Source organism: Petromyzon marinus, chromosome 24 (genome assembly GCF_048934315.1).
Source record: "Petromyzon marinus isolate PM22_M1 ecotype Great Lakes invasive population chromosome 24, UKy_Petmar_22M1.pri1.0, whole genome shotgun sequence".
Classification (NCBI taxonomy): domain Eukaryota; kingdom Metazoa; phylum Chordata; class Hyperoartia; order Petromyzontiformes; family Petromyzontidae; genus Petromyzon; species Petromyzon marinus.
In genome coordinates this window covers 19,374,421-19,397,201 of record NC_133690.1, presented here as the reverse complement: position 1 = coordinate 19,397,201, position 22,781 = coordinate 19,374,421, and the positions used below count along the sequence as shown (strand labels likewise).

Below are 22,781 nucleotides of genomic sequence, written 5' to 3'. Positions count from 1 at the left end.
CAGCATACATTAAAAATCCCGTACCGTCATTTCAAAATAATCGGCCATTGCTTTCCAGCGTCAGGGTCTAAATTTGCTAAATGTACATAAAAATATTTAAATTGGTTCAAATAGCATAACATCACGCCTTACTGTGAAACTACTGCAGTATGTGGGAAGTGTGGATACCAGATGTGTGAGTAATTTCACCTACACTGGCTCAAGCATAAACTCACCTTGTCAATGGCGAGGGACAAAGCCCGAGTCACATTATCTTTCGCTCTTGACAGTCTCGCCAACCACTGCACATAACAACAAGAGGGCTATGTTAATCATAACATAATTATTTTCAAGATGAATACAGGTAGGGGCACCACAGTGACGAGATGTTAACTCCCTCGCCTGGTATGCAGGAGTACATGGGTTCGATCCCAACCCTGATGCCTGTATATTTGGAATTTGCATGTTTTCCCCATTGTGGCGTGGATTTTTCTCCGGCTCCTGAAGTATTTCCCTCCACATTTAGATATGTGTTTAGGTTATTTGGCTGCTTTAAATTTCCACGTGTTAAACCACTTCGTTGAGCTATCATTTGTGGCAAGATCTATTCTGAAAGAAGCTGTATAGCTTAGTGGGCTTTACCTGGTAAAATAAGAATACATCTTCTTTGGTTATTTGGGTAAAGTCACGTAGAATGAGAATAAAATAATAAATTAATAAAATAACACGATAAAATTCTCAAGACGTTTCGGCCACAACACAAGTGGCCTTCATCAGGTGAAGGGACGAGACTGTCTCGAGGACAGCGATGGAACGAACACAGCCAAGCTCTGACCGCGACCTTTAAGCTGTGTGAAAAGAAACAGAGCGCCTTGACAAAGGAATTAGCATAAAAATTAGCATTTAATTGGCAGACTTAGCATGATGAACAGGGTAGAGGGGGTGAACATGTGCAGATAGGCGAGGGGGAGTTTATATATTCATGGTGTGAAAAGGGAATTTAAGCTGCTGCGAAAGTTTGGGATACCACTACTTGAAAAAATATACTGTACCATTGAAAATTAGTTTAATGTTTGGTTCGGATAATTTAGCATTGAAATAGCTGCGTGATTAGCTTGTGACTGGTCATAGAAATAGCTATGTTAAAGTCAAAGCCTACACATCCACAGAGGCACCTAGTACAAATCAAACAGGATAATTTAGCATTGAAATAGCTGAGTGATTAGCTTGTGACTGGTCACAGAAATGGCTATGTTAAAGTCAAAGCCTACACATCCACAGAGGCACCTAGTACATGGACGCCAAAGGGGCTGCAACAACTCGACTATCATATAGTAAACCGATGAGAAAAAACCTAAGTCTAAATTACACCAATATAATAAATGTACTCAATATATTCTTCAATAAGCTGAGCTATTAATAGTAACTGGGTATACACTACACTATATAATGAATACCATATAGTAAACCAATAAAAACTAAAATATAAACTACCTCAATGTTATATTCTTAGTTTTTTCGGTAAAGTCACGTTGAAGAGAAACAACAAAATATATATAAAACAATAAAAATTCTCACGACGTTTCGACCATAACTCAAACGGTCATCATCAGGTGTGTCGGTTTGCATAAATTTATTTTGAAAACGGCATATTTATTTATTTATATATATAAAAATAACGTTTGCGTCACGCGCAACGATTGGCTGTTTGCCAGGACTAGTCCATCTATTTTTTTGAAAAGAGGAGGGGGGAGACGAAATTTGTTTTTATGTATGCTGTCTGAAAGCCACTGTAAGCGTGAACAATCAATCAAGAACTGAAATGATTTATCAAATCTTTCCAATGATTGCTAAGATAGAATCCATCTTCTCGGTTGAAATTGTCTCTGTGTTTGTATATGTGGATAGCCTCATGAACGAATCTCTCATGGAAGCCAGATGGCTTACAAAGAACCTCCGTCTTGGAAAAGTCAATGGCATGTGAGCCTACTGAATTAGAACAATGATCTGCTACGGCCGAGGTGTTGGTCCTACCGTGTTTAAGGTCTGCTTTATGTTCACGAATGCGGTCCGAGATATGGCGTTTGGTTTCTCCAATGTAACTACTACCACAGAGGCAACTTAGTTTGTAGACACCAGGGTATTGTATGTCCGGAATCACATCTTTTACAGACGGAACCAGATCACGGATTTTATGTAATGTGTTGAAACGGACCTGGATCTTGTGTTTATTCAAGATTTTGGAGATCTTTTTTGTGATCCCAGCAATGTAGGGTAAAGTGATGGTTTTGAAAGGCTCCTCAAGAGGGTTCTTCTTCATGGTTTGAGTGATAGCTTTGCGGATTGTATAGTCGGAGTAACCATTAGCCCTAAGAGCTTGGTGTACGTGCTTGAGTTCACTGCTTATGTGTTCCTGGTCGGATATGCATTGGGCTCTATGATACAGAGTCTTGATGAGAGAATTCTTCTGTGATGGATGGTGGTGGGAATCCGGTTTCAGATAAGCATCCGTATGGGTAGCTTTCCTGTAGACAGAGTGGCTCATTGAACCATCAGGTCTCTTTTTAATTAGGACATCCAAAAAAGGTATCTTGCCATCTATTTCGACTTCCATGGTAAATCTGATGGCTGGGTGTATGGAATTGATGTGGTCGAAGAATTGGTCTAGAGCAGGCCGGCCATGTGGCCAGATGACAAAAGTGTCATCCACGTACCTCTTCCATAAGGTTGGGCGCAGAGTGGCAGTCTGGATGGCGTCAGTTTCAAATGTTTCCTTGAATACGTTGGCTACAACCGGAGATAGGGGGGAGCCCATTGGGGTGCCCTCAGTTTGTTTGTAGAAAGTTCCATTCCAGGTAAAGTATGTGTTGGTTAAGCAATGTCTCACCAGGGGGAGGTACATCAGTATGCAGTCCTTGATGAACCAGGTCTTCAATGATAGCGATGGAGTCAGGTACCGGGACTTTGGTGAACAAGGACACCACATCAAAACTGACAAGCAGGTCATCTGGGGACAGGGAAATGCCTTTGATTGTCGATACCAGGTGAGTAGAATTTAGTACCGCAGAGGTGGTTTTTCCAGTGAAAGGTCGCAGTATATCAGCAAGAAAACGTGCCAGTTTATAGGTGGGGAGAGTTGATAGTAGAGACGATGCGACGACAAATGTAGGGACAATTTGATTTCCAAATTCAATCACCTCTCCAACAAAAAATCGGATCCATATACCGAAAAGATAGACGTCAACAAAGTCGTAATTAATCGCAGTAACAGTTCCATTTCTGATGGTCTGAAATCCGGTTTAGCTAAAAGTCTAAACTTTGCTGTCACACCGAGACACATACCGGTTAAAAATATCATTCCCCATGTTGACGTTGCACTCAAGGGCTTGAGTCACGTCTCTGCAGACGTAGCAAGATCTGAAATCGCTGCAACCCTCAAAAATGCTAAGTTGCCACCTAGCAACATCAGCAAAGATGAACGCTTTGAATTGTCTCAATTAAAAAATATAGATGATATTGTCGTCCTCTCAGCCGACAAGGGCAATGCCACTGTCATCATGGACAAAACAGAATATAACAACAAAATTCAAGAACTACTCAACGATGGCAGCTATACAAAAATAAAAAGAGATCCCACCAACAGCCTGGTTACCAAAACGAACAAAATCATCTCTGATTCAACAGCATTAATTGATCAGACCAGACAGTTCTCGTTGAAACCCTCTGCTGCCAGACCACCAAGATTATATGGCCTTCCAAAGATACGCAAAGAAGATACACCCCTTCGTCCCATCGTCTCTACTATCAACTCCCCCACCTATAAACTGGCACGTTTTCTTGCTGATATACTGCGACCTTTCACTGGAAAAAACACCTCTGCGGTACTAAATTCTACTCACCTGGTATCGACAATCAAAGGCATTTCCCTGTCCCCAGACGACCTGCTTGTCAGTTTTGATGTGGTGTCCTTGTTCACCAAAGTCCCGGTACCTGACACCATCGCTATCATTGAAGACCTGGTTCATCAAGGACTGCATACTGATGCACCCCCCCCCTGGTGAGACATTGCTTAACCAACACATACTTCACCTGGAATGGAACTTTCTACAAACTAAGGGCACCCCAATGGGCTCCCCCCTATCTCCGGTTGTAGCCAACGTATTCATGGAAAAATTTGAAACTGACGCCATCCAGACTGCCACTCTACGCCCGACCTTATGGAAGAGGTACGTGGTTGACACTTTGTCATCTGGCCACATGGCCAGCCTGCTCTAGACCAATTCCGCGACCACATTAATTCCATACACCCAGCCATCAGATTTACTATGAAGGTCGAAAAAGATGGCAAACTACCCTTTTTGGATGTCTTAATTAAAAGGAGACATGATGGCTCAATGAGCCACTCTGTCTACAGGAAAGCTACCCATACAGATGCTTACTTGAAACCGGATTCCCACCACCATCCATCCCAGAAGAATTCCCTCATCAAGACTCTATACCATAGAGCCCAATGCATTTCCGACCAGGAACACATTACCAGTGAACTCAAGCACGTACACCAGGCTCTCAGGGCTAATGGTTACTCCGACTACATAATCCGCAAAGCCATCACTCCAGTCATGAAGAAGGATCCTCTTGTGGAGCCACTCAAAACCATCACCTTACCCTACATTGCAGGGGTCACTAAAAAGATCTCCAAAATCCTGAAAAAACACAAGATCCAGGTCCGATTCAACACAGTACATAAAATCCGTGATCTGGTTCCATCTGTAAAAGATGCTGTTCGCGACATACAGTGCCCGGGAGTTTACAAACTAAAGTGCCTCTGTGGTAGTAGCTACATTTGAGAAACCAAACGACATATCTCGGACTGCATCCGCGAACATAAAGCAGACTTGAAACACGGTAGAACGAACTCCTCTGCCGTGGCAGATCACTATTATAATTCAGTGGGCTCACATGACATTGACTTCTCCAAGACGGAGGTTCTTTGCAAACCAACCGGCTACCATGAGAAATTCGTTCATGAGGCCATTCACATATACAAGCACAGAGACAATTTCAACCGAGAAGATGGATTCTGGCTTAGTAACCATTGGAAAGATGTTTTAAACGATTTCGGTTCTCAATTAATTGTATTTTACGATGACCTTCAGACCGCAGCTCTTTCGCTGGCATTGACTCTTAATACCTCTCACACCACGGTTAATGGTATGGTTTACAACATGGAGTATAACAGTGCCTCGCAGCTGTCTCTCTCCCCCTCCTCCGTTCCGACCATGGATGAACTCGTCCGTCTGAACAGGGCTCGTAGCTATCCGTGGTTCTAAAGTTGAGGGTAAGAATCCACCCCTTTTTTCGCCATATAGCATTGTGATATATAACGACTTATTGTTGGTAGCTTAGCTGATTGGAGAATATATAGAGTTTATTGATAACATTGAGGTAATTTATATTTTAGTTTTTATTGGTTTACTATATGGTATTCATTATATAGTGTAGTGTATACCCAGTTACTGTTAATAGCTCAGCTTATTGAATATATTGAGTACGTTTATTATATTGATGTAATTTAGACTTAGGTTTTTTCACATCGGTTTACTATATGATAGTCGAGTTGTTGCAGCCCCTTTGACGTCCATGTGCTAGGTGCCTCTGTAGATGTGTAGGCTTTGACTTTAACATAGCCATTTCTATGACCAGTCACAAGCTAATCCCTCAGTTATTTCAATGCTAAATTATCCTGTTTGATTTATACTAGGTGGCTCTGTGGATGTGTAGGCTTTGACTTTAACATAGCCATTTCTGTGACCAGTCACAAGCTAATCACTCAGTTATTTCAATGATAAATTCTCCTGTTTGATTTGTACTAGGTGCCTCTGTGGATGTGTAGGCTTTGACTTCAACATAGCTATTTCTATGACCAATCACAAGCTAATCACTGAGTTATTTCAATGCTAAATCTCCTGTTTAATTTGTACTAGGTGCCTCTGTGGATGTGTATGCTTTAACTTTAACATAGCCATTTCTGTGACCAGTCACAAGCTAATCACGCAGCTATTTCAATGCTAAATTATCCGAACCAAACATTAAACTAATTTTCAATGGTACAGTATATTTTTTCAAGTAGTGGTATCCCAAACTTTCGCAGCAGCTTAAATTCCCTTTTCACACCATCAATATACAAACTCCCCCTCCCCCCCTCGCCTGTCTGCACATGTTCACCCCCTCTACACCGTTCATCATGCTAAGTCCGCCAATTAAATGCTAATTTTTATGCTAATTCCTTTGTCAAGGCGCTCTGTTTCTTCTCACACAGCTTAAAGGTCGCGGTCAGAGCTTGGCTGTGTTCGCTCCATCGCTGTCCTCGAGACAGTCTCGTCCCTTCACCTGTTGAAGGTCACTTGTGTTGTGGCCGAAACGTCGTGAGAATTTTATTGTGTTATTTTATTTTATTAATTTATTATTTTATTCTCATTCTACGTGACTTTACCGAAAGAACCAAATAAGATTAATCATTGCAGTCACGAAAGTTAAATCGAAAAATAAGAATAGTTTAAAAAAGGTAAGTCCAAAAAAATATCAGAATAATTTCTCGCTCAAATGAGCTTTGAGGCATTGGTGCCTCAAAGCTCCCATTTAAAGCCCTGAGCAAATGGTGGAATTTCCTTATTCTCATGGACAACCACTTTTGACTTTCCAAAAACATGGTGCTCATTTTATTGACCCAGAGGTTTTATGGGCTTATTCAACCCACAACATGTATTTGAACTCGTGTCCTTCCAATTGTGAGCCACTCGCTTTGCCACTGAGCCAAGTGGGCAGATTAAAGGCAAGTAAATGCTTCACAACTTAATGAAACTTATTTTCTTGGCAAGATAAATTTTATTTAAACTGATGCAACCTTTGGGTATAATAATTCTGATTACACATAGCAACTTAGCTCCCCGACTACAATACTACTGGCGACTCTAGCCATCGGTGAAACACAGCGCCTTCCTTAACGAGAGCCTTGTGCTATAAAAATGGTGCCAAATCTACAATGCGTAGCGCCACCTCAAATATGCGGTGTCACATACGCACTGCAGAACACATGCCAAGTAATACCACCTGTGTGTGGAAACTTTGTAAAACCTCCATTTTGTTTGCGTCGGTTGCAAACATGACCATCTTTTCAGTTTGTTATTGCCTGTATTTATCCAGCAATGCCTCAATGAGTCTCAAGACTCTTTCAGAAAGGTCCTGCAACATTGGGATGCTTGCCTAACACCAATGACTATGTTTTTATTTAAGCTATGGGAGGAAACCGGAGAACCCAGAGAAAATCCATGCAGTACAAGGGGAGAACATACAAACGCCACACAGAAAGGCACCCGGGTCGGGAATAAAAACTCAGATCCTTGCTGCGAGGCACGAGTGTTATCACTGCGCCATCGCCCTGTCACCCTCGAAGCATTGAGAATGTTGAATTGCTTTCGAGTTACGTGATGTTTGTTTTTACTACCTCAGCCTCCCCTTCACAAACATTATGAGCCACAAAAGCAGATGACTGTGACAGAACATTGGGAGGGATGAGAGTGGTGAGGGAGGGGATGGGCGAAGACAAGCAAAAGGAAGAACGGGTGGCCGAGAGCTGTGCAAGAAATCTGACCTGCTGAATTAACGGCTCTCTTCTCCCAGCGGCTATACCGCCGTGGGTGACGGAGGTTTCTGAGCTGCCGGGCTGGAAATGCCTAGGCTCCGGCTTGAGGCAGCATGCTCTGTGAGCAGTCTCTTCAGGCAATTCCGGTTGCGCTGATTGCATGCTGTGTGCCATAGCACACCGTAGCTTTTCAGGAGAGTTCATGACATCCTCCAACATCTGAGTCAGGCTTCCAAAAACAAAGCACATTGGCATTCAGCATATGAGGTATTTAAAACAAGTGTAAACATATTAAAACTTCAATAAAGTCAAAGTGATTTCCTGCTCAAATGAGCATTTAGGTGGTGCTCATATGCTGTTACTGTCAATGTAGTTGTGGGAATTACACATTGCAATAGTGGGGGAAAGTCTCACAATTGGAAAAACACTTCTAGATTTAAAGCTTTCGTGACTGCAAGGATCCATACTCTTTGGTTCTATTCTGTAAAGTCACGCAGGTAAAAAATAAAACAACAAAAATCACGACGTTTCGGCCACAACACAAGCGGCCTTCATCAGGTGAAGTGATCAGGCTGTCTCGAGGACAGCGCTGGAGTGAAACACAGCCACGCTCAGACCGCGACCTTTAAGCTGTGTGCGAGGAAACAAGGTGCCTTGACAAAGGAATTAGCATAAAAATTAGCATTTGATTGGCCGACTTAGCATAGAGGTGGTGTACATGCGGGTGCACATGCCGGTTAGTGCAGGGGGGGGAGGGAGAGTTTACCTATTGATGGTGTGAAAAGGGAATTTAAGAGCTGCGAAAGTTTTGGGTACCACTACTTGAAAAATATACTGTACCATTGAAAATTAGTTTAATGTTTGGTTCGGTTTAGAACATCTTTCCAATGGTTGCTTAATTTGAAACCATCTTCTCGGTTGAAATTGTGTCTGTGTTTGTAGATCTGAATTGCCTCGTGAACAAATCTCTTGATAAAAACCCGTGGGTTTGCAAATAACCTTGGTATCGGAGAAAATTATATCGTGATCACCCACAGCGTCGTAACAATGATCAGCTACGGCAGAAGAATTAGTTTTGCCGTGTTTCAAATCTGATTTGTGCTCGCGAATTCGGTCAGAGACATGTCGCTTTGTCTCTCCGATATAGCAATCACCGCAGGTACAACTCAATTTGTAAACCCCGGGGTACTGTAAGTCAGGAATGACATCCTTCATGGATGGGATCAGATCACGAATTTTGTGTACTGTATTGAACCGGACCTGGATCTTGTGTTTGTTTAGAATTATGGAAATCTTTTAAGTAACGCCTGCTATATATGGTAGTGTGATGGTTTTGACCGGAGTATCAAGTGGTTGTTTCTGTATGGAGGGAGAAACAGCTTGGCGGATGGTACAGTCAGAGTATCCATTCCTTTTGAAGGCCAGGTGTACATGTTTTAATTCACTGGTCAGGTGGTGTTGGTCCGAAATGCAATGAGCCCTATGGTATAAAGTTTTGATGAGATAATTCTTTTGGGCTGGGTAGTGGTGGGAATCAGGTTTCAAGTAGGAATCTGTGTGGGTGGGTTTCCTGTAGACATAATGCCCCAATGAGCGATCAGGTCTCCTCTCAAACAGAACATCTAAGAATGGTAGCTTGCCATCTTTCTCCACTTCCATGGTGAATTTGATGGCGGGATGTCTGGAATTGATGTGGTGTAGGAAGAGGTTCAGAGCTGGGAGGCCATGTGGCCAAATGACGAAAGTGTCATCCACATATCTCTTCCACAGGGAAGGTCTGAGGGTGGAAGTCTGGATGGCGTCTGATTCAAATTTCTCCACGAAAATATTGGCTATCACTGGTGACAAGGGGGATCCCATGGGGGTACCCTCATTTTGTTTGTAGAAGGAGCCATTCCAAGTAAAGTAGGTATTGTTGAGGCAGTTCCTAACCAGTGCAGGTGTATCGGGGTCTAGTCCATGTTGGACCAAATTTTCAATTATTTCAATGGTATCAGGTACTGGGACCTTGGTGAACAAATAGACCACATCGAAGATGACAAGGATATCGTCAGGGGACAGTAGGTCTTTGACCATAGAGACCAATTGGGCTGAGTTAAGTACTGCTGAGGCGGTCTTGCCAGTGAAAGGCAGCAAGGTATCTGACAGAAAACGGGCTAGTCTATAGGTAGGGGAGTTGATCGTGGATACGATGGGTCGTAGTGGGGTGCCTTCTTTATGAATCTTGGGAAGACCATAGAATCTAGGGGGTCTTGCAGCAGAAGGTTTTAGGGAGGGACATTTAGTTGGGTCGATTAGGGAGGTCGAACTTGTGATGATCTTGTTGGTTTTTATCGCTAGGCTATTGGTAGCGTCATTTTTAATTTTGAGCAGATTCTGGATTTTGTTGTTGTATGAATCTTTATCCATAATTACAGTAGCGTTGCCTTTATCGGCTGAGAGGATGACTATATCACTTCTGTTTTTTTAATTCGCGAGTTCAGAGCTAAGAAACCCATTAGTAACATCAGCTGTTTCTCCCTCCATACAGAAACAACCACTTGATACTCCGGTCAAAACCATCACATGACCATATATAGCAGGCGTTACTAAAAAGATTTCCAAAATTCTAAACAAACACAAGATGCAGATCCGGTTCAATACAGTACACAAAATTCGTGATCTGATCCCATCCGTGAAGGATGTCATTCCTGACTTACAGTACCCCGGGGTTTACAAATTGAGTTGTACCTGCGGTGATTGCTATATCGGGGAGACAAAGCGACATGTCTCTGACCGAATTCAAGAGCACAAATCAGATTTGAAACACGGCAAAACAAATTCTTCTGCCGTAGCTTATCATTGTTACAACGCTGTGGGTGATCACGATATAATTTTCTCCGATACCAAGGTTCTTTGCAAACCCACAGGTTTTTATCATAGATTTGTTCACGAGGCAATTCAGATCTACAAACACAGACACAATTTCAACCGATAAGATGGTTTCAAATTAAGCAACCATTGGAAAGATGTTCTAAAGCGAACCAAACATTAAACTAATTTTCAATGGTACAGTATATTTTTCAAGTAGTGGTACCCCAAACTTTCGCAGCTCTTAAATTCCCTTTTCACACCATCAATAGGCAAACTCCCCCTCCCCCCCCCCCACGCCAACTGGCATGTGCACCCGCATGTACACCACCTCTATGCTAAGTCGGCCAATCAAATGCTAATTTTTATGCTAATTCCTTTGTCAAGGCACCTTGTTTCCTCGCACACAGCTTAAAGGTCGCGGTCTGAGCGTGGATGTGTTTCACTCCAGCGCTGTCCTCGAGACAGCCTGATCACTTCACCTGATGAAGGCCGCTTGTGTTGTGGCCGAAACGTCGTGATTTTTGTTGTTTTATTTTTTACCTACGTGACTTTACCGAATAGAACCAAAGAGTACTGTTTACTCCCCCACAGTGGTACCTACTTTATTGATTCCAGAGATGATGGACTCTGGACTGAACTCCCCACCAGAATTTAAATTCGCAACCTTGTGATTGCGAGCTGCTCACCAGATTGCTGGGCAACCTGACCAGCCAGGATATAACATATGAAGTAGTTACTTGATGAATTTCTGAAATAAATGTGGTCCTACCCATTGTGTGTCTATGGTGATGTCTTACTTCATTCCCATGGTGTCCAGAAGAAAAGAAAATATCGGTGGAACTGAAGCAGGTGAAGTTGTGGGAAAAGTATGAAGGCACTCCTTCCTCTGGGGCCAAAGGAAACCCTGAATGGACATCACAAGTCACAGAGCTTTAACAGATACACACCAAACACACACTTCACACGCACACATCTGCACAACCAAAAATATACTGTTTTGTACATAACCGATCTCAAGCTGTCCAACGGGAATCTGAAGTTCATTATGAATAAAATATACGTTTGAGGTAGGTGCGTGGTTCAGGGGTGACAGCACTGAGCCACCACCACTGAGATCCTAGATTAAAACCTGGGCAGCAGCCTCCGATTAACCCAGGTTCTTGTGTTTAGTCGGTTGATAGGCTCAGCCCGGTTATCATCATCGTCATCAGCCAAGAACAACTCCCTGCAAGAATGAAGGCCTTCCCTGCGCTGCAACACTCAATCCAGCACCTGCACATGAACTGATCTGATTGCTCAATCTCATTCTGTGGACATCCTCAAGGATGCATACACTCCTTCGCTACCATTCCCTTAATATTCTTCACCAATCGTCCATCCCTTCCAGTGATGTGTCCTGTCCAAGCCTGGTTAATTACAGCCTGGCCACCAAGTATAATAACGTTTCCTGCACAAATGCAAGAAAAAATCACGGAGTATATATCCGTTAAGCGTGGTCGCCTACCTGTACACTGGCCGGCAGGTTGTGGTGGCTCCTGGATCGAGGTCCTGTATGGTGGTGGGGCCGTGAAGAGACGAGGCCCTCACCAGACAGAGAATCTGCTCTGCTCGGCAGGGCTGTGGTGCCAGCTCCTGGCTCCTCTTCCCCAAACTGAAACAGGTTGCGCATTGTGCATCATGACACTCCATTCCACACGACACGCAGTAAGTCACTGTAACGTGGCCCAGCGGGAGCGCGTTCGCCTCTTGTGACAGAGGTTCGTGGATTAAATCCGGCAGGCCGTCTGGTTATTGTGGTTGTGCGGTGTAGTAACCATAGCATACTATTCACCGTCTGCTTCATGCTTAACGTTACAAATCATGTGAAGTCAATCGCAATTGCGGCATCATGGTCCAAATTTGCCAAATTTAAAAAGTCACATTACAATGACTCAATGGGAATCTACACAGCACACAGCAATCATCGCTCCACACTGGGAAAACTTAGCAAGACTCTGTAATAAATGAGTCTTGATACAAGGTGAGGCTTCCACTGGGTAAACAAGTGTCATAATGATAAAGTATTAAAGCTTTCGTGACTGCATAAAATTACTCATTGTTTTTTTTTGGCAAAGTCACGTATGTAGAAATACAATAAAATTATATTAAAACAAAAACAATCACGACGTTTCGATCACAACGCAAGCGATCTTCATCAGGTGTCAAGAACAAATCACGGAGGTAAATACAACAAAAATATGAGAGACGAGAATTCAACAAACCTGGAAGTGTCTAACTGTGTTGTTGGCCTGACTGGATGTGCTTCACATATTGTTTTTTCAGGTTTGTTGAATTCTCGTCTCTCATCTTTTTGTTGTATTTACCTCCGTGATTTGTTCTTGACACCTGATGAAGATCGCTTGCGTTGTGATCGAAACGTCGTGATTGGTTTTTGTTTTAATATAATTTTATTGTATTTCTACATACGTGACTTTACCGAAAAAACCAATGAGCAAGTGTCATAATATTTTGATTTAAAGCTTTCGTGACTGCAGGGATTCATATTCTTGCTTCTTTCGGTAAAGTCACATAGAGTGGCGGTTTTTTTAACGTTAGCACCACGGAGAGCAATTTGGCAGTTATTCAGGTGGACGAGTCCATCTATGTTCGGAAAAGAGGATGGGGGAGACGAAAATAATGGATGCGGTCTGAAAGCCACCGTAAGCGTGAACAATCAATTAAGACCCGAAATGGTTTATCAAAACCTTCCAATGATTGCTAAGCCATTATTTTCGTCTCCCTCCTCTTTTCTGAACATAGATGGACTCGTCCACCTGAATAACTGCCAAATCGCTCTCCGTGGTGCTAACGTAAAAAAAAAACGCCACTTTTTTCAAATTTTCTTGCTGTGGTTTTCACACCTGATGATGATTGCTTGTGTTGCAGTCGAAACGTCGTGATAATTTTATTGTTTTATATTTTTATTATTTTATTGTTTCCCTTCTACGTGATTTTACCGAAAGAACCAAGAATAAGTGTCATAATAATTAATCATGCTCAATGATAATACATATATTTATTTTTATATCTCTCATATTTCAGAAGTAAATTTCAAATCCATGACTCAAATAGATTGAAAGAGATGATGATGGAGATGATGTGTAAAAGCAACACTTGAAATCATCACACCCAGCTGCAAGTCCCTCACCCCAACAACATTACTCTCTGCCGCAATGTGGATGCATTGGTGGTGGGAGTGCTGGCCATGGGTACGTGTGACAAAACAATGTGGCATTTTGCGAGTCACGAGAAGCCTCCAACCTGCACGCGCTCGATGCCATCTTCTCCCTCCCCTTTCGTGTACCGCACCGGCTGATCCCACTGACAAACTAGCAGCTTCTGTTGCTGGCTCCACCGACACACCTGACTGTTACCTGCACTCGTATCAATAACAGAAAGACAGCAAACACTATGCCACCAGATCATTACAGATGGATTTCTCTAGTTCTTGACAGCACCCAGTGTTGTAAATAACGAGTCAATATTCACAGTGAATTCTTGCTCAAATGAGCACTGAGGCGGTGCTCATCTCCTGTTTGCAGCTCAGAGCAAGTGCAGAGAATTCCACATTCCCATGGTAAGAGAGAGTCCATCCATAAGGCAACCACTGTTTACTTACCCCCATAAGTCGTATTAATTTTAACGACCAGAAAAACATGATGAGCTGAATCAACTCCCATCTAGGATTTGAAGTCGTAACCTTTCGATTGCGAGCCGGTCGCTGTACCGTTGAGCCACCTGGTTGAGTAGTACCGGAGTGAGTGTCATAGGCTTGATCAGTGCAGGAGTGTGGATACCAGAGTGAATGTCACAGGCTAGATAAGTGCAGGAGTGTGGGTCCCAGAGTGATTGTCGCAGGCTAGATCAGTGCAGGAATGTGGGTACCGGAGTGAGTGTCAGACTTGACACTCACTCCGGTACCCACATTGGCCAGGCGTCTATGACGTCTCCTGGCCAAACCCCAATTGGCGGAGCCAGGAGATTGAATACCTACCCTCGGGGCTACTCCAGAAACAACGAAAAGCCACTACGGGTGGCCACGTGGAATGTTCGAACGCTCACTGCAGAGGAGAGGCTGCCACTCCTCTGTCGGGAGCTGGACCGGTACCGCATGGATCTATGCGGCATTCAGGAGGTCCGGTGGACCGGCTCTGGCTCCTGCCACCATGAGGGGTGGACAGTCCTCTACTCGGGGCAGCAGACTGCCAAACAACAGGGTGTGGGTCTTCTTTTGAACAAAAGAATGAAGGGGGCGTGGGAGCGTGGCGGTGAGGTGTGGGAAGCTGTAAGCCCCAGGCTACTTTGGGCTCGCCTTCCCATCAACCGGAGGCGAGGAATGGTGGTCGTGGTTACTTATGCCCCCACCGAAGATGAACATCCGTGGAGGGATGCAGGCAAAGCCGATGAGTCAGATGCCTTCTATGACCTCCTGTCACAGGTGCTGGCTAAAGTGGCCCCTCGGGATAGAGTCATCATGTTGGGTGACTTCAATGCCCGAGTTGGTCATGATACTGGCACCTGGTCTGGAGTGATTGGAGGGCATGGGCCAGATCAGCTCAATAACAACGGTAGGAGGCTGCTAGATTTTTGTGCAGCCCATGGGCTTGTAATTACCAACACGCTGTTCCGGCATCGGCGCATCCACACAACATCATGGATGCATGCCGGGTCCAAGCAAGAACATCTGCTGGACTACATAGTGACGGACCAGCGAATGCGAGCCCATGTCCTTGACACCAGGACCTACCGTGGAGCTGATCTGCCCTCTGACCATCGACTAGTCATCTGTAAGATGCGCCTGCCATTCTTCCACTCCGGTGGTGGGTGTACACCCAGGACCCCATTCCAACCTAAAGTGGCCTGGTCTCAGTTATCTGATGAAAGTTGCAAGCGAGAATTTCATCATCGCTTGCGGCTGGGATTGGCATCGTCCCCGACTCCTCCTGATGTCGAGGGTAAATGGGCGAGGTTTAGGACTGTGACTCATGCAGCTGCAATGGCTGCTTTGGGTACGCGGTCCAGACCTCCCCAGACACCCTGGATGACAGAGGAGTTGTTCAGGATGGTTGAGAAAAAGCGACAGGCCCACTGTCATCGGCTACAGAATCCCACGTCAGAGAATGAGGAGGCTTACCGCAGCCTTCGCTCGGAGGTTCGGAGAGCCGTGAGGCGCTGCAAGGATGGGTGGTGGTCGCGGGTTGCTGAGGAGATGGAGTCTGCCTCAGTGGCCCGTGATCACAAATCGCTATTTAACTCCATCAAAAAAGTAACCTGCAGCGCCACACCTATTACCATCATTAGGGGAAAAAACGGTGATCCAATTTCCGACCCCCAGGAACAGGTTCGCAGATTTGCTGAGCATTTCTGTGAGGTCCTGGGGGAGGGAAAATCCCACAGCCAGGAAAACATCGTGGCACAAAGTGAGGATGACCCTGCTGAGGCTGCGGTGCCTCAAATATTGGATGAAGTCACCCCCTGTGAGTGGCTGGCTGAGGTGCCATCTGCTGAGGAAGTATTGAAGGCGATACGGAGTCTGAGACCAGGAAAGGCAGCGGGCAGAGATGATCTCCCAAGCGAAATGCTGAGGGAGGGTGGCGTTTGTGCACAGACTGCCCTATATGACATCATAACAACAGTCTGGACCACTGGACGGGTTCCGCAGGATTGGAAGGATGCCCTGGTGGTCCCCCTTTTTAAGAAGGGGGACCGCACAGACTGTAACAACTACAGGGGCATCTCACTCCTCAGTGTGCCGGGAAAGGTCCTGGCAAGGATTATTCAGCATCGCCTTGCCAGGCACGCTGAGGAGAGGCTTGCGGAGCCCCAATGCGGTTTCAGGAAAGGGCGGTCCTGCACAGATGCCATATTTTCTGTCCGTCTGCTACAGCAGAGGTGTAGGGAATTCCAACAAGACCTACATCTCTGCTTTATTGACCTGGTCAAGGCCTATGATACCATCAGTAGGCCTGGGCTCTGGGTCGTTCTTCGTGCTTTTGGAGTACCTGACCCTCTGCTCACGATCATTAAGGACCTTCATGATGGTGAGCGGGCCCGGGTAAAACTACGTGGCCGGGAGTCAGAGCCATTCCCTGTACACCTTGGGGTGCGACAGGGATGTCCTCTGGCTCCCACATTATTTAACATCTATTTTGACCACGTAGTTCGTGAAGCCTTCAATAGCTGTACCGGGGGAATCTCCATATGGTACAGATATAATGGGAGGCTAATCGATGCCCGGGTGCGGTCAAGGGATGGCTCCCTATTGCTCAACCACGTTATGTATGCTGATGACTTGGTAATAGCTGCTCAGTCAGAGGAGGAGTTGGAGACGCTGCTGCTGAGACTGGAGCGTGCCACTAAGAGGTGGGGCCTTACCATCAGCCCCACCAAAACTAAGCACCTGCCTGGGTATTTTGTACCATCGGACACTCCACCCCCACAACTCCCAATCGGTGATGGGGCAGTTGTGGAGAGAGTGGAGAGTTTCCCATACCTGGGCAGTGTGCTTATGACTGGCTCCAGTTTAACAGCAGAGGTCTCACTCCGAATCAGTCGAGCGGCAATATCTTTTCATCGGTTGCGTAACGCTGTGTGGAAGCTACCTGGTCTGTCGCTCCGCACTAAGCTTCAGGTCTTCTCGGCCACGGTCATTCCCTCCCTTCTCTACGCTTGCGAAACGTGGACCCCCCTAATGGAACATCTTCGCCGGTTAGAAACATTTAGGCTGACCTGCCTACGATCCATCCTGGGTTTAACCAGACTGGATTGTGTGAGGAGCTCACAAATCCTTGAAAGATCTGGGCAGGGTCCCATCGGTGAGCTCCTCCGGCAGGCAAGGCTGCGATGGCTGGGTCATGTAGCCCGCATGCCCAGCCACCGCATGCCGAAACAGCTTTTGTTTGGCCGGATTGAGGGGGCTAAGCGGGCGCGGCACGGGCTAGAGAAGAGATGGAGTGATGTGGTACAGGAGGACGTGGAGCTGAGTGGACTTGCCGATGACTGGTACCAGCGGTGTCAAGATCGGCCTCTGTGGAGGAGGCTCGTGAAGGATGCTACTGGGCAGTTGGAGGCAGTCGCCCTCCAACAACAACGGAGGGCGGAGGAGCGACGCTCACAACAGCGAGCGGAGCGCCGGGTGGCTAAAGCACAGCAGGTTGGCACAGTAGGGGGCACAGGTGGTGCATCAGCCAGTCATCTCAGTCAGTCGACCCGTGGCACCTGGGTCTGCCCCGTGACCTCCTGCCAGCGGGCGTTCGACACTTCACGTGGCCTCAGGGTGCACATAGCCTGGCACAAGCGTCGTGGTGACGTCACCGCCACTTAGTGGCGAATGGCGGTTGTTGTTGTTGTTGTTGTTGTCAGACTTGATCAGTGCGGGAGTATGGGTAGCGGAGTGAGTGTGACAGGCTTTATCAGTACAGGAGTGTGGGTACCAGAGTGAATGTCATAGACTTGATCAGTGCAGGAGTGTGGGTACCAGAGTGAGTGTCACAGACTTGATTAGTGCAGGAGTGTAGGTACTGGAGTGTCATAGGCTTTATTAGTGCAGGAGTGTGGGTACCAGAGTGAATGTCATAGACTTGATCAGTGCAGGAGTGTGGGTACCAGAGTGAGTGTCGCAGGATAGATCAGTGCAGGAGTGTAGGTACCGGAGTGAGTGTCACAGGCTTTATCAATGCAGGAGTGTGGGTACCAGACTGAATGTCACAGGCTATATAAGTACAGGAGTGTGGGTACCAGAGTGAGATTCACAGGCTAGATCAGTGCAGGAGTGTGGGTACCGGAGTGAGTGTCGCGGGCTAGATGAGCCTCGTGCAGGATCGTGTGAAGCAGCTGTTGGTCAGCCGGGACTTTGTGCCGCTCCACTTGCTCCTGCAGGTGCACGTACTGCTCGTGCTGCCGCTGGTACTCCTTCAGCTCACTCAACGTCTGCTGCAAGGACCTGTGATAATGAAGCCGCAGAGTGGTGGCGCAGTTTTAAAACTCGTTCCTCACAGCAAGAAGGGCCTGGGTTCGATTTCGCGACCTGAGCGCCTTTCTACGTGCAGCTTGTTTGTTCCACGCCTGTTCTGCACGGGTTGTTTGTATGCAAAAGCGCAGGGTAGTTTATGTGTACATATCAGCCAGGATATAGTGTGTACACAGCAGAAAGGGGGCTAGTGTGTGTACAGCAGCACTGGATAGCCACCTGTGCTGAGCCTCCAGCTTGCGCTCAAGTCCCTGCTGGCAAAGCACAGCGTGGCGCCTCCTCCCCGCAGCCTCCAGCTCGGGCCGCAGCACGAGCGCCTGCTCGTAGAAGAGCACCGAGTGATTGTACTCTCCCAGCATCTGCAACACGTGACATCATGCACACGTGGTCATGCATTAAGCTAAAGATCCCCTAATATCCTAAACAAGCTGTTGGGGCTGTTCGCGAGCATCTACAAAGGTCAACACGGCACACGAGGGGATGGTGTGGCCTGTATCGCACCTGGCCACCTTTGTCTCCCCAGTGATGTTGTTTTACACATTATAGCAGGAAATCATTTGAGGCTGAGTCGACCTAAGGGGGCCCAGGACCTGTTCAGATGTATGTTGAACTTATTTTGCACAGTACATAGCCAACTGTGGTAATCAGAGATGCAGGGCAATGACAACAAACACAAAAAACAGTTCTCAAGAAATTAGTTTTCAATATAGATTTAAAAGTGCATAACTCCAGTGGCTTCCTAATATCGGAAGAGCGTTCCAGACAGCCGCAGAAAGCACATCTGAACGTGCGCGATGCAGTGACTGTCTTTGTTCGATGGCTGGCTAAAAGCTCCTGTGAGGATGACCGTAGTTCGCGTGATGGTTCATGCTCCTTGACGAAATCAGCGAGGTATTGTGGTTAATTTGTGGCAAGCACTTTGTGTGTCATGAGCGCAACCTCTGCATCAAGCGGAGAGCCCCTTACTGCTGGGCCACATCACCGCTCTGGTTGGTTAGTACAGAGAACTGGTCGCTTAGTACAGAGAAGACATCAGTTAGCGGATTGCTACTCACGGCATAGACGTTGCCCAGGGTGTAGTGAACCGTGGCCGGATCGCTGGAGATGGGTAGCGCAGCATGCAGCAGCACGGCGGCATCAGCCGAGTAGTGGGCACGGTGCAGCACGCTGGCAAGGTTCACCAGCGCCACGTCATGGTGTGGCCTGCACGGGGGACAAGGGGGCCCGTCAGCACCAAATGACGTACAATCTAATTCCTCATCCTGTGGAACCACACAATTTACCAGACTTCCTGGGAAGTTTCGATTTAAAGCTTTCGTGACTGCAAGGATTCATCTTCTTTGGTTCTTTCGGTAAAGTCACATAGAATGAGAATAAAATAATAAAATAAAACAATCAAATTCTCACGACGTTTCGGCCACAACACAAGTAGCCTTCTTCAGGTGAAGGAACAAAACTGTCGGAACGACAGAGCTTTAATGAATGCTGCTAAGATTCGTAGCGTCTTTTAAGCTGGTTGAGAGAAGTGAGGCACCTTGACAAAGGGGTTTACATATCAAACAGGAGAATTTATCATTGAAATAGCTGAGGGATTAGCCTGTGACTGTTCACAGAAATAGCTATGTTAAAGTCAAAGCCTACACATCCACAGAGGCACCTAGTACAAATCAAACAGGAGAATTTAGCATTGAAATAGCTGAGGGATTAGCTTGTGACTGGTCAAAGAAATAGCTATGTTAAAGTCAAAGCCAACACATCCACAGAGGCACCTCGTACAAGGACGCCAAAAGGGGGCTGCAACTCAAATATCATACAGTAAACCGATGTGAAAAAACCTGAGTCTAAATTACATCAATATAATAAATGTACTCAATATATTCTTCAATAAGCAGAGTTATTAACAGCAACTGGGTATACACTACACTATAATGAATACCATATAGTAAACAGATAAAAAACTAAAATATAAACTTCCTCAATGTTATCAATAAACTCTATATATTCTCCAATCAGCTGAGCTACCAACAATAAGTCGTTATATATCACGATGCTATATGGCGAAAAAATGGGTGGATTCTTACCCTCCACGTCAGGACCACGGACAGTTACGAGCCCCGTTCAGACGGACGAGTCCATCCACGGTCGGAACAGAGGAGGGAGGAGAGAAACGGCTGCGAGGCGCTGTTGTAATCATGTTATAAACCATACCATTAACCGTGGTGTGAGAAGCATTAAGAGTCAATGCTAGCGAAAGAGCTGCGGTCTGAAGGTCACCATAAAATACAATTAATTAAGAACCGAAATGGTTTAAAACATCTTTCCAATGGTGACTAAGCCAGAATCCATCTTCTCGGTTGAAATTGTCTCAGTGCTTGTATATATGAATGGCCTCATGAACGAATCTCTCATGGTAGCCGGTTGGCTTGCAAAGAACCTCCGTCTTGGAGAAGTCAATGTCATGTGAGCTCACTGAATAATAACAGTGATCTGCCACGGCAGAGGAGTTCATTCTACCGTGTTTCAAGTCTGCTTTATGTTCGCGGATGCGGTTCGAGATATGTCGTTTGGTTTCTCCAATGTAGCTACTACCACAGAGGCACTTTAGTTCTTGAGGGTTGCAGCGATTTCAGATCTTGCTACGTCTGCAGAGATGTGACTCAAGCCTTTGAGTGCAACGTCGACATGGGCAATGATATCATTAACCGGTATGTGCCTTGGTGTGACAGCAAAGTTTAGACCTTTAGCAAAAAAACGGATTTCAGGCCATCAGAAATGGAACTGTTACTGCAATTAATTACGACTTTGTAAACGTCTATCTTTTCGGTGTGTGGATCCGATTTTTTTGTTGGAGAGGTGATTGAATTTGGAAATCAAATTGTCCCTACATTTGGTTTACATAGTGGCAGCCGAAGAGGTAGTCATATTGTCTACATGTTCCCAATCCGATGTAGACATTGTTGCTGTCAATGTTAAGTGTGATTTGTAGAGTGTCTTGTCTAACTGATCTAGTTCGGTGCGTGTAAGTCTGATTTTTTCTGAGATAAGAGCGAAGCTAGTTCTAGCTAGAATTCGTTTTGCATTGAAATAAGTTGCAGCAGCAGCAGAGGATAGTGTAAATGTGGTTGGTATTACCTTAGAGTGGCGGCATCTTTTCAGAAAGGTGAGAGACTCGATTAGTTGAGCCTTCTTGTCCCGGAGTTTGTTGAATGATCTTAAGGTTGTGTGGAATCCCTCCCCGTAGAGGCGGTTAAATTTCGATTTAAAGCTTTCGTGACTGCAAGGATTCATCTTCTTTGGTCCTTTCAAGGTAAAATATACTGTTCCAGACATACAGTACCTGGGCGTTTACAAACTAAAGTGCCTCTGTGGTAGTAGCTACATTGGAGAAACCAAACGACATATCTCGGACCGCATCCGCAAACATAAAGCAGACTTGAAACACGGTAGAACGAACTCCTCTGCAGTGGCAGATCACTATTATAATTCAGTAGGCTCACATGACATTGACTTCTCCAAGACGGAGGTTCTTTGCAAGCCAACCGGCTACCATGAGAGATTCGTTTATGAGGCCATACATATATACAAGCACAGAGACAATTTCAACCGAGAAGATGGATTCTGGCTTAGTAACCATTGGAAAGATGTTTTAAACCATTTCGGTTCTTAATTAATTGTATTTTATGGTGACCTTCGGACCGCAGCTCTTTCGCTGGCATTGACTCTTAATACTCCTCACACCACGGATAATGGTATGGTTTATAACATGATTATAACAGCACCTCGCAGCTATTTCTCTCCTCCCTCCTCTATTCCGACCGTGGATGGACTCGTCCGTCTGAACGGGGCTCGTAGCTGTCCGTGGTGCTGACGTGGAGGGTAAGAATCCACCCATTTTTTCGCCATATAGCATCATGATATATAACGACTTATTGTTGGTAGCTCAGCTGATTGCAGAATATATAGAGTTTATTGATAACATTGAGGAAGTTTATATTTTAGTTTTTTATCTGTTTACTATATGGTATTCATTATAGTGTAGTGTATACCCAGTTGCTGTTAATAGCTCTGCTTATTGAAGAATATATTGAGTACATTTATTATATTGATGTAATTTAGACTCAGGTTTTTTCACATCGGTTTACTGTATGATATTTGAGTTGTTGCAGCCCCCTTTTGGCGTCCTTGTACGAGGTGCCTCTGTGGATGTGTAGGCTTTGACTTTAACATAGCTATTTCTTTGACCAGTCACAAGCTAATCCCTCAGCTATTTCAATGCTAAATTCTCCTGTTTGATTTGTA

At 45.4% G+C, this 22,781-nt stretch overlaps 1 protein-coding gene across 1 annotated transcript in view; it reads right to left on the bottom strand.

The window, feature by feature from the left end:
- Positions 1–22,781, bottom strand: part of TTC17 (tetratricopeptide repeat domain 17) — a 52,218-nt gene that overhangs the window by 23,646 nt on the left and 5,791 nt on the right. Inside the window, exons 7-14 of the mRNA XM_032960222.2 lie at positions 19,538–19,685; positions 18,702–18,841; positions 18,295–18,455; positions 13,775–13,887; positions 11,979–12,125; positions 11,272–11,378; positions 7,631–7,850; positions 216–281 (exon numbers count right to left, since the gene is read on the bottom strand). Of these exons, the coding sequence (XP_032816113.1) occupies positions 216–281; positions 7,631–7,850; positions 11,272–11,378; positions 11,979–12,125; positions 13,775–13,887; positions 18,295–18,455; positions 18,702–18,841; positions 19,538–19,685 (1,102 nt within the window). The remainder of the gene's footprint in view (positions 1–215; positions 282–7,630; positions 7,851–11,271; positions 11,379–11,978; positions 12,126–13,774; positions 13,888–18,294; positions 18,456–18,701; positions 18,842–19,537; positions 19,686–22,781) is intronic.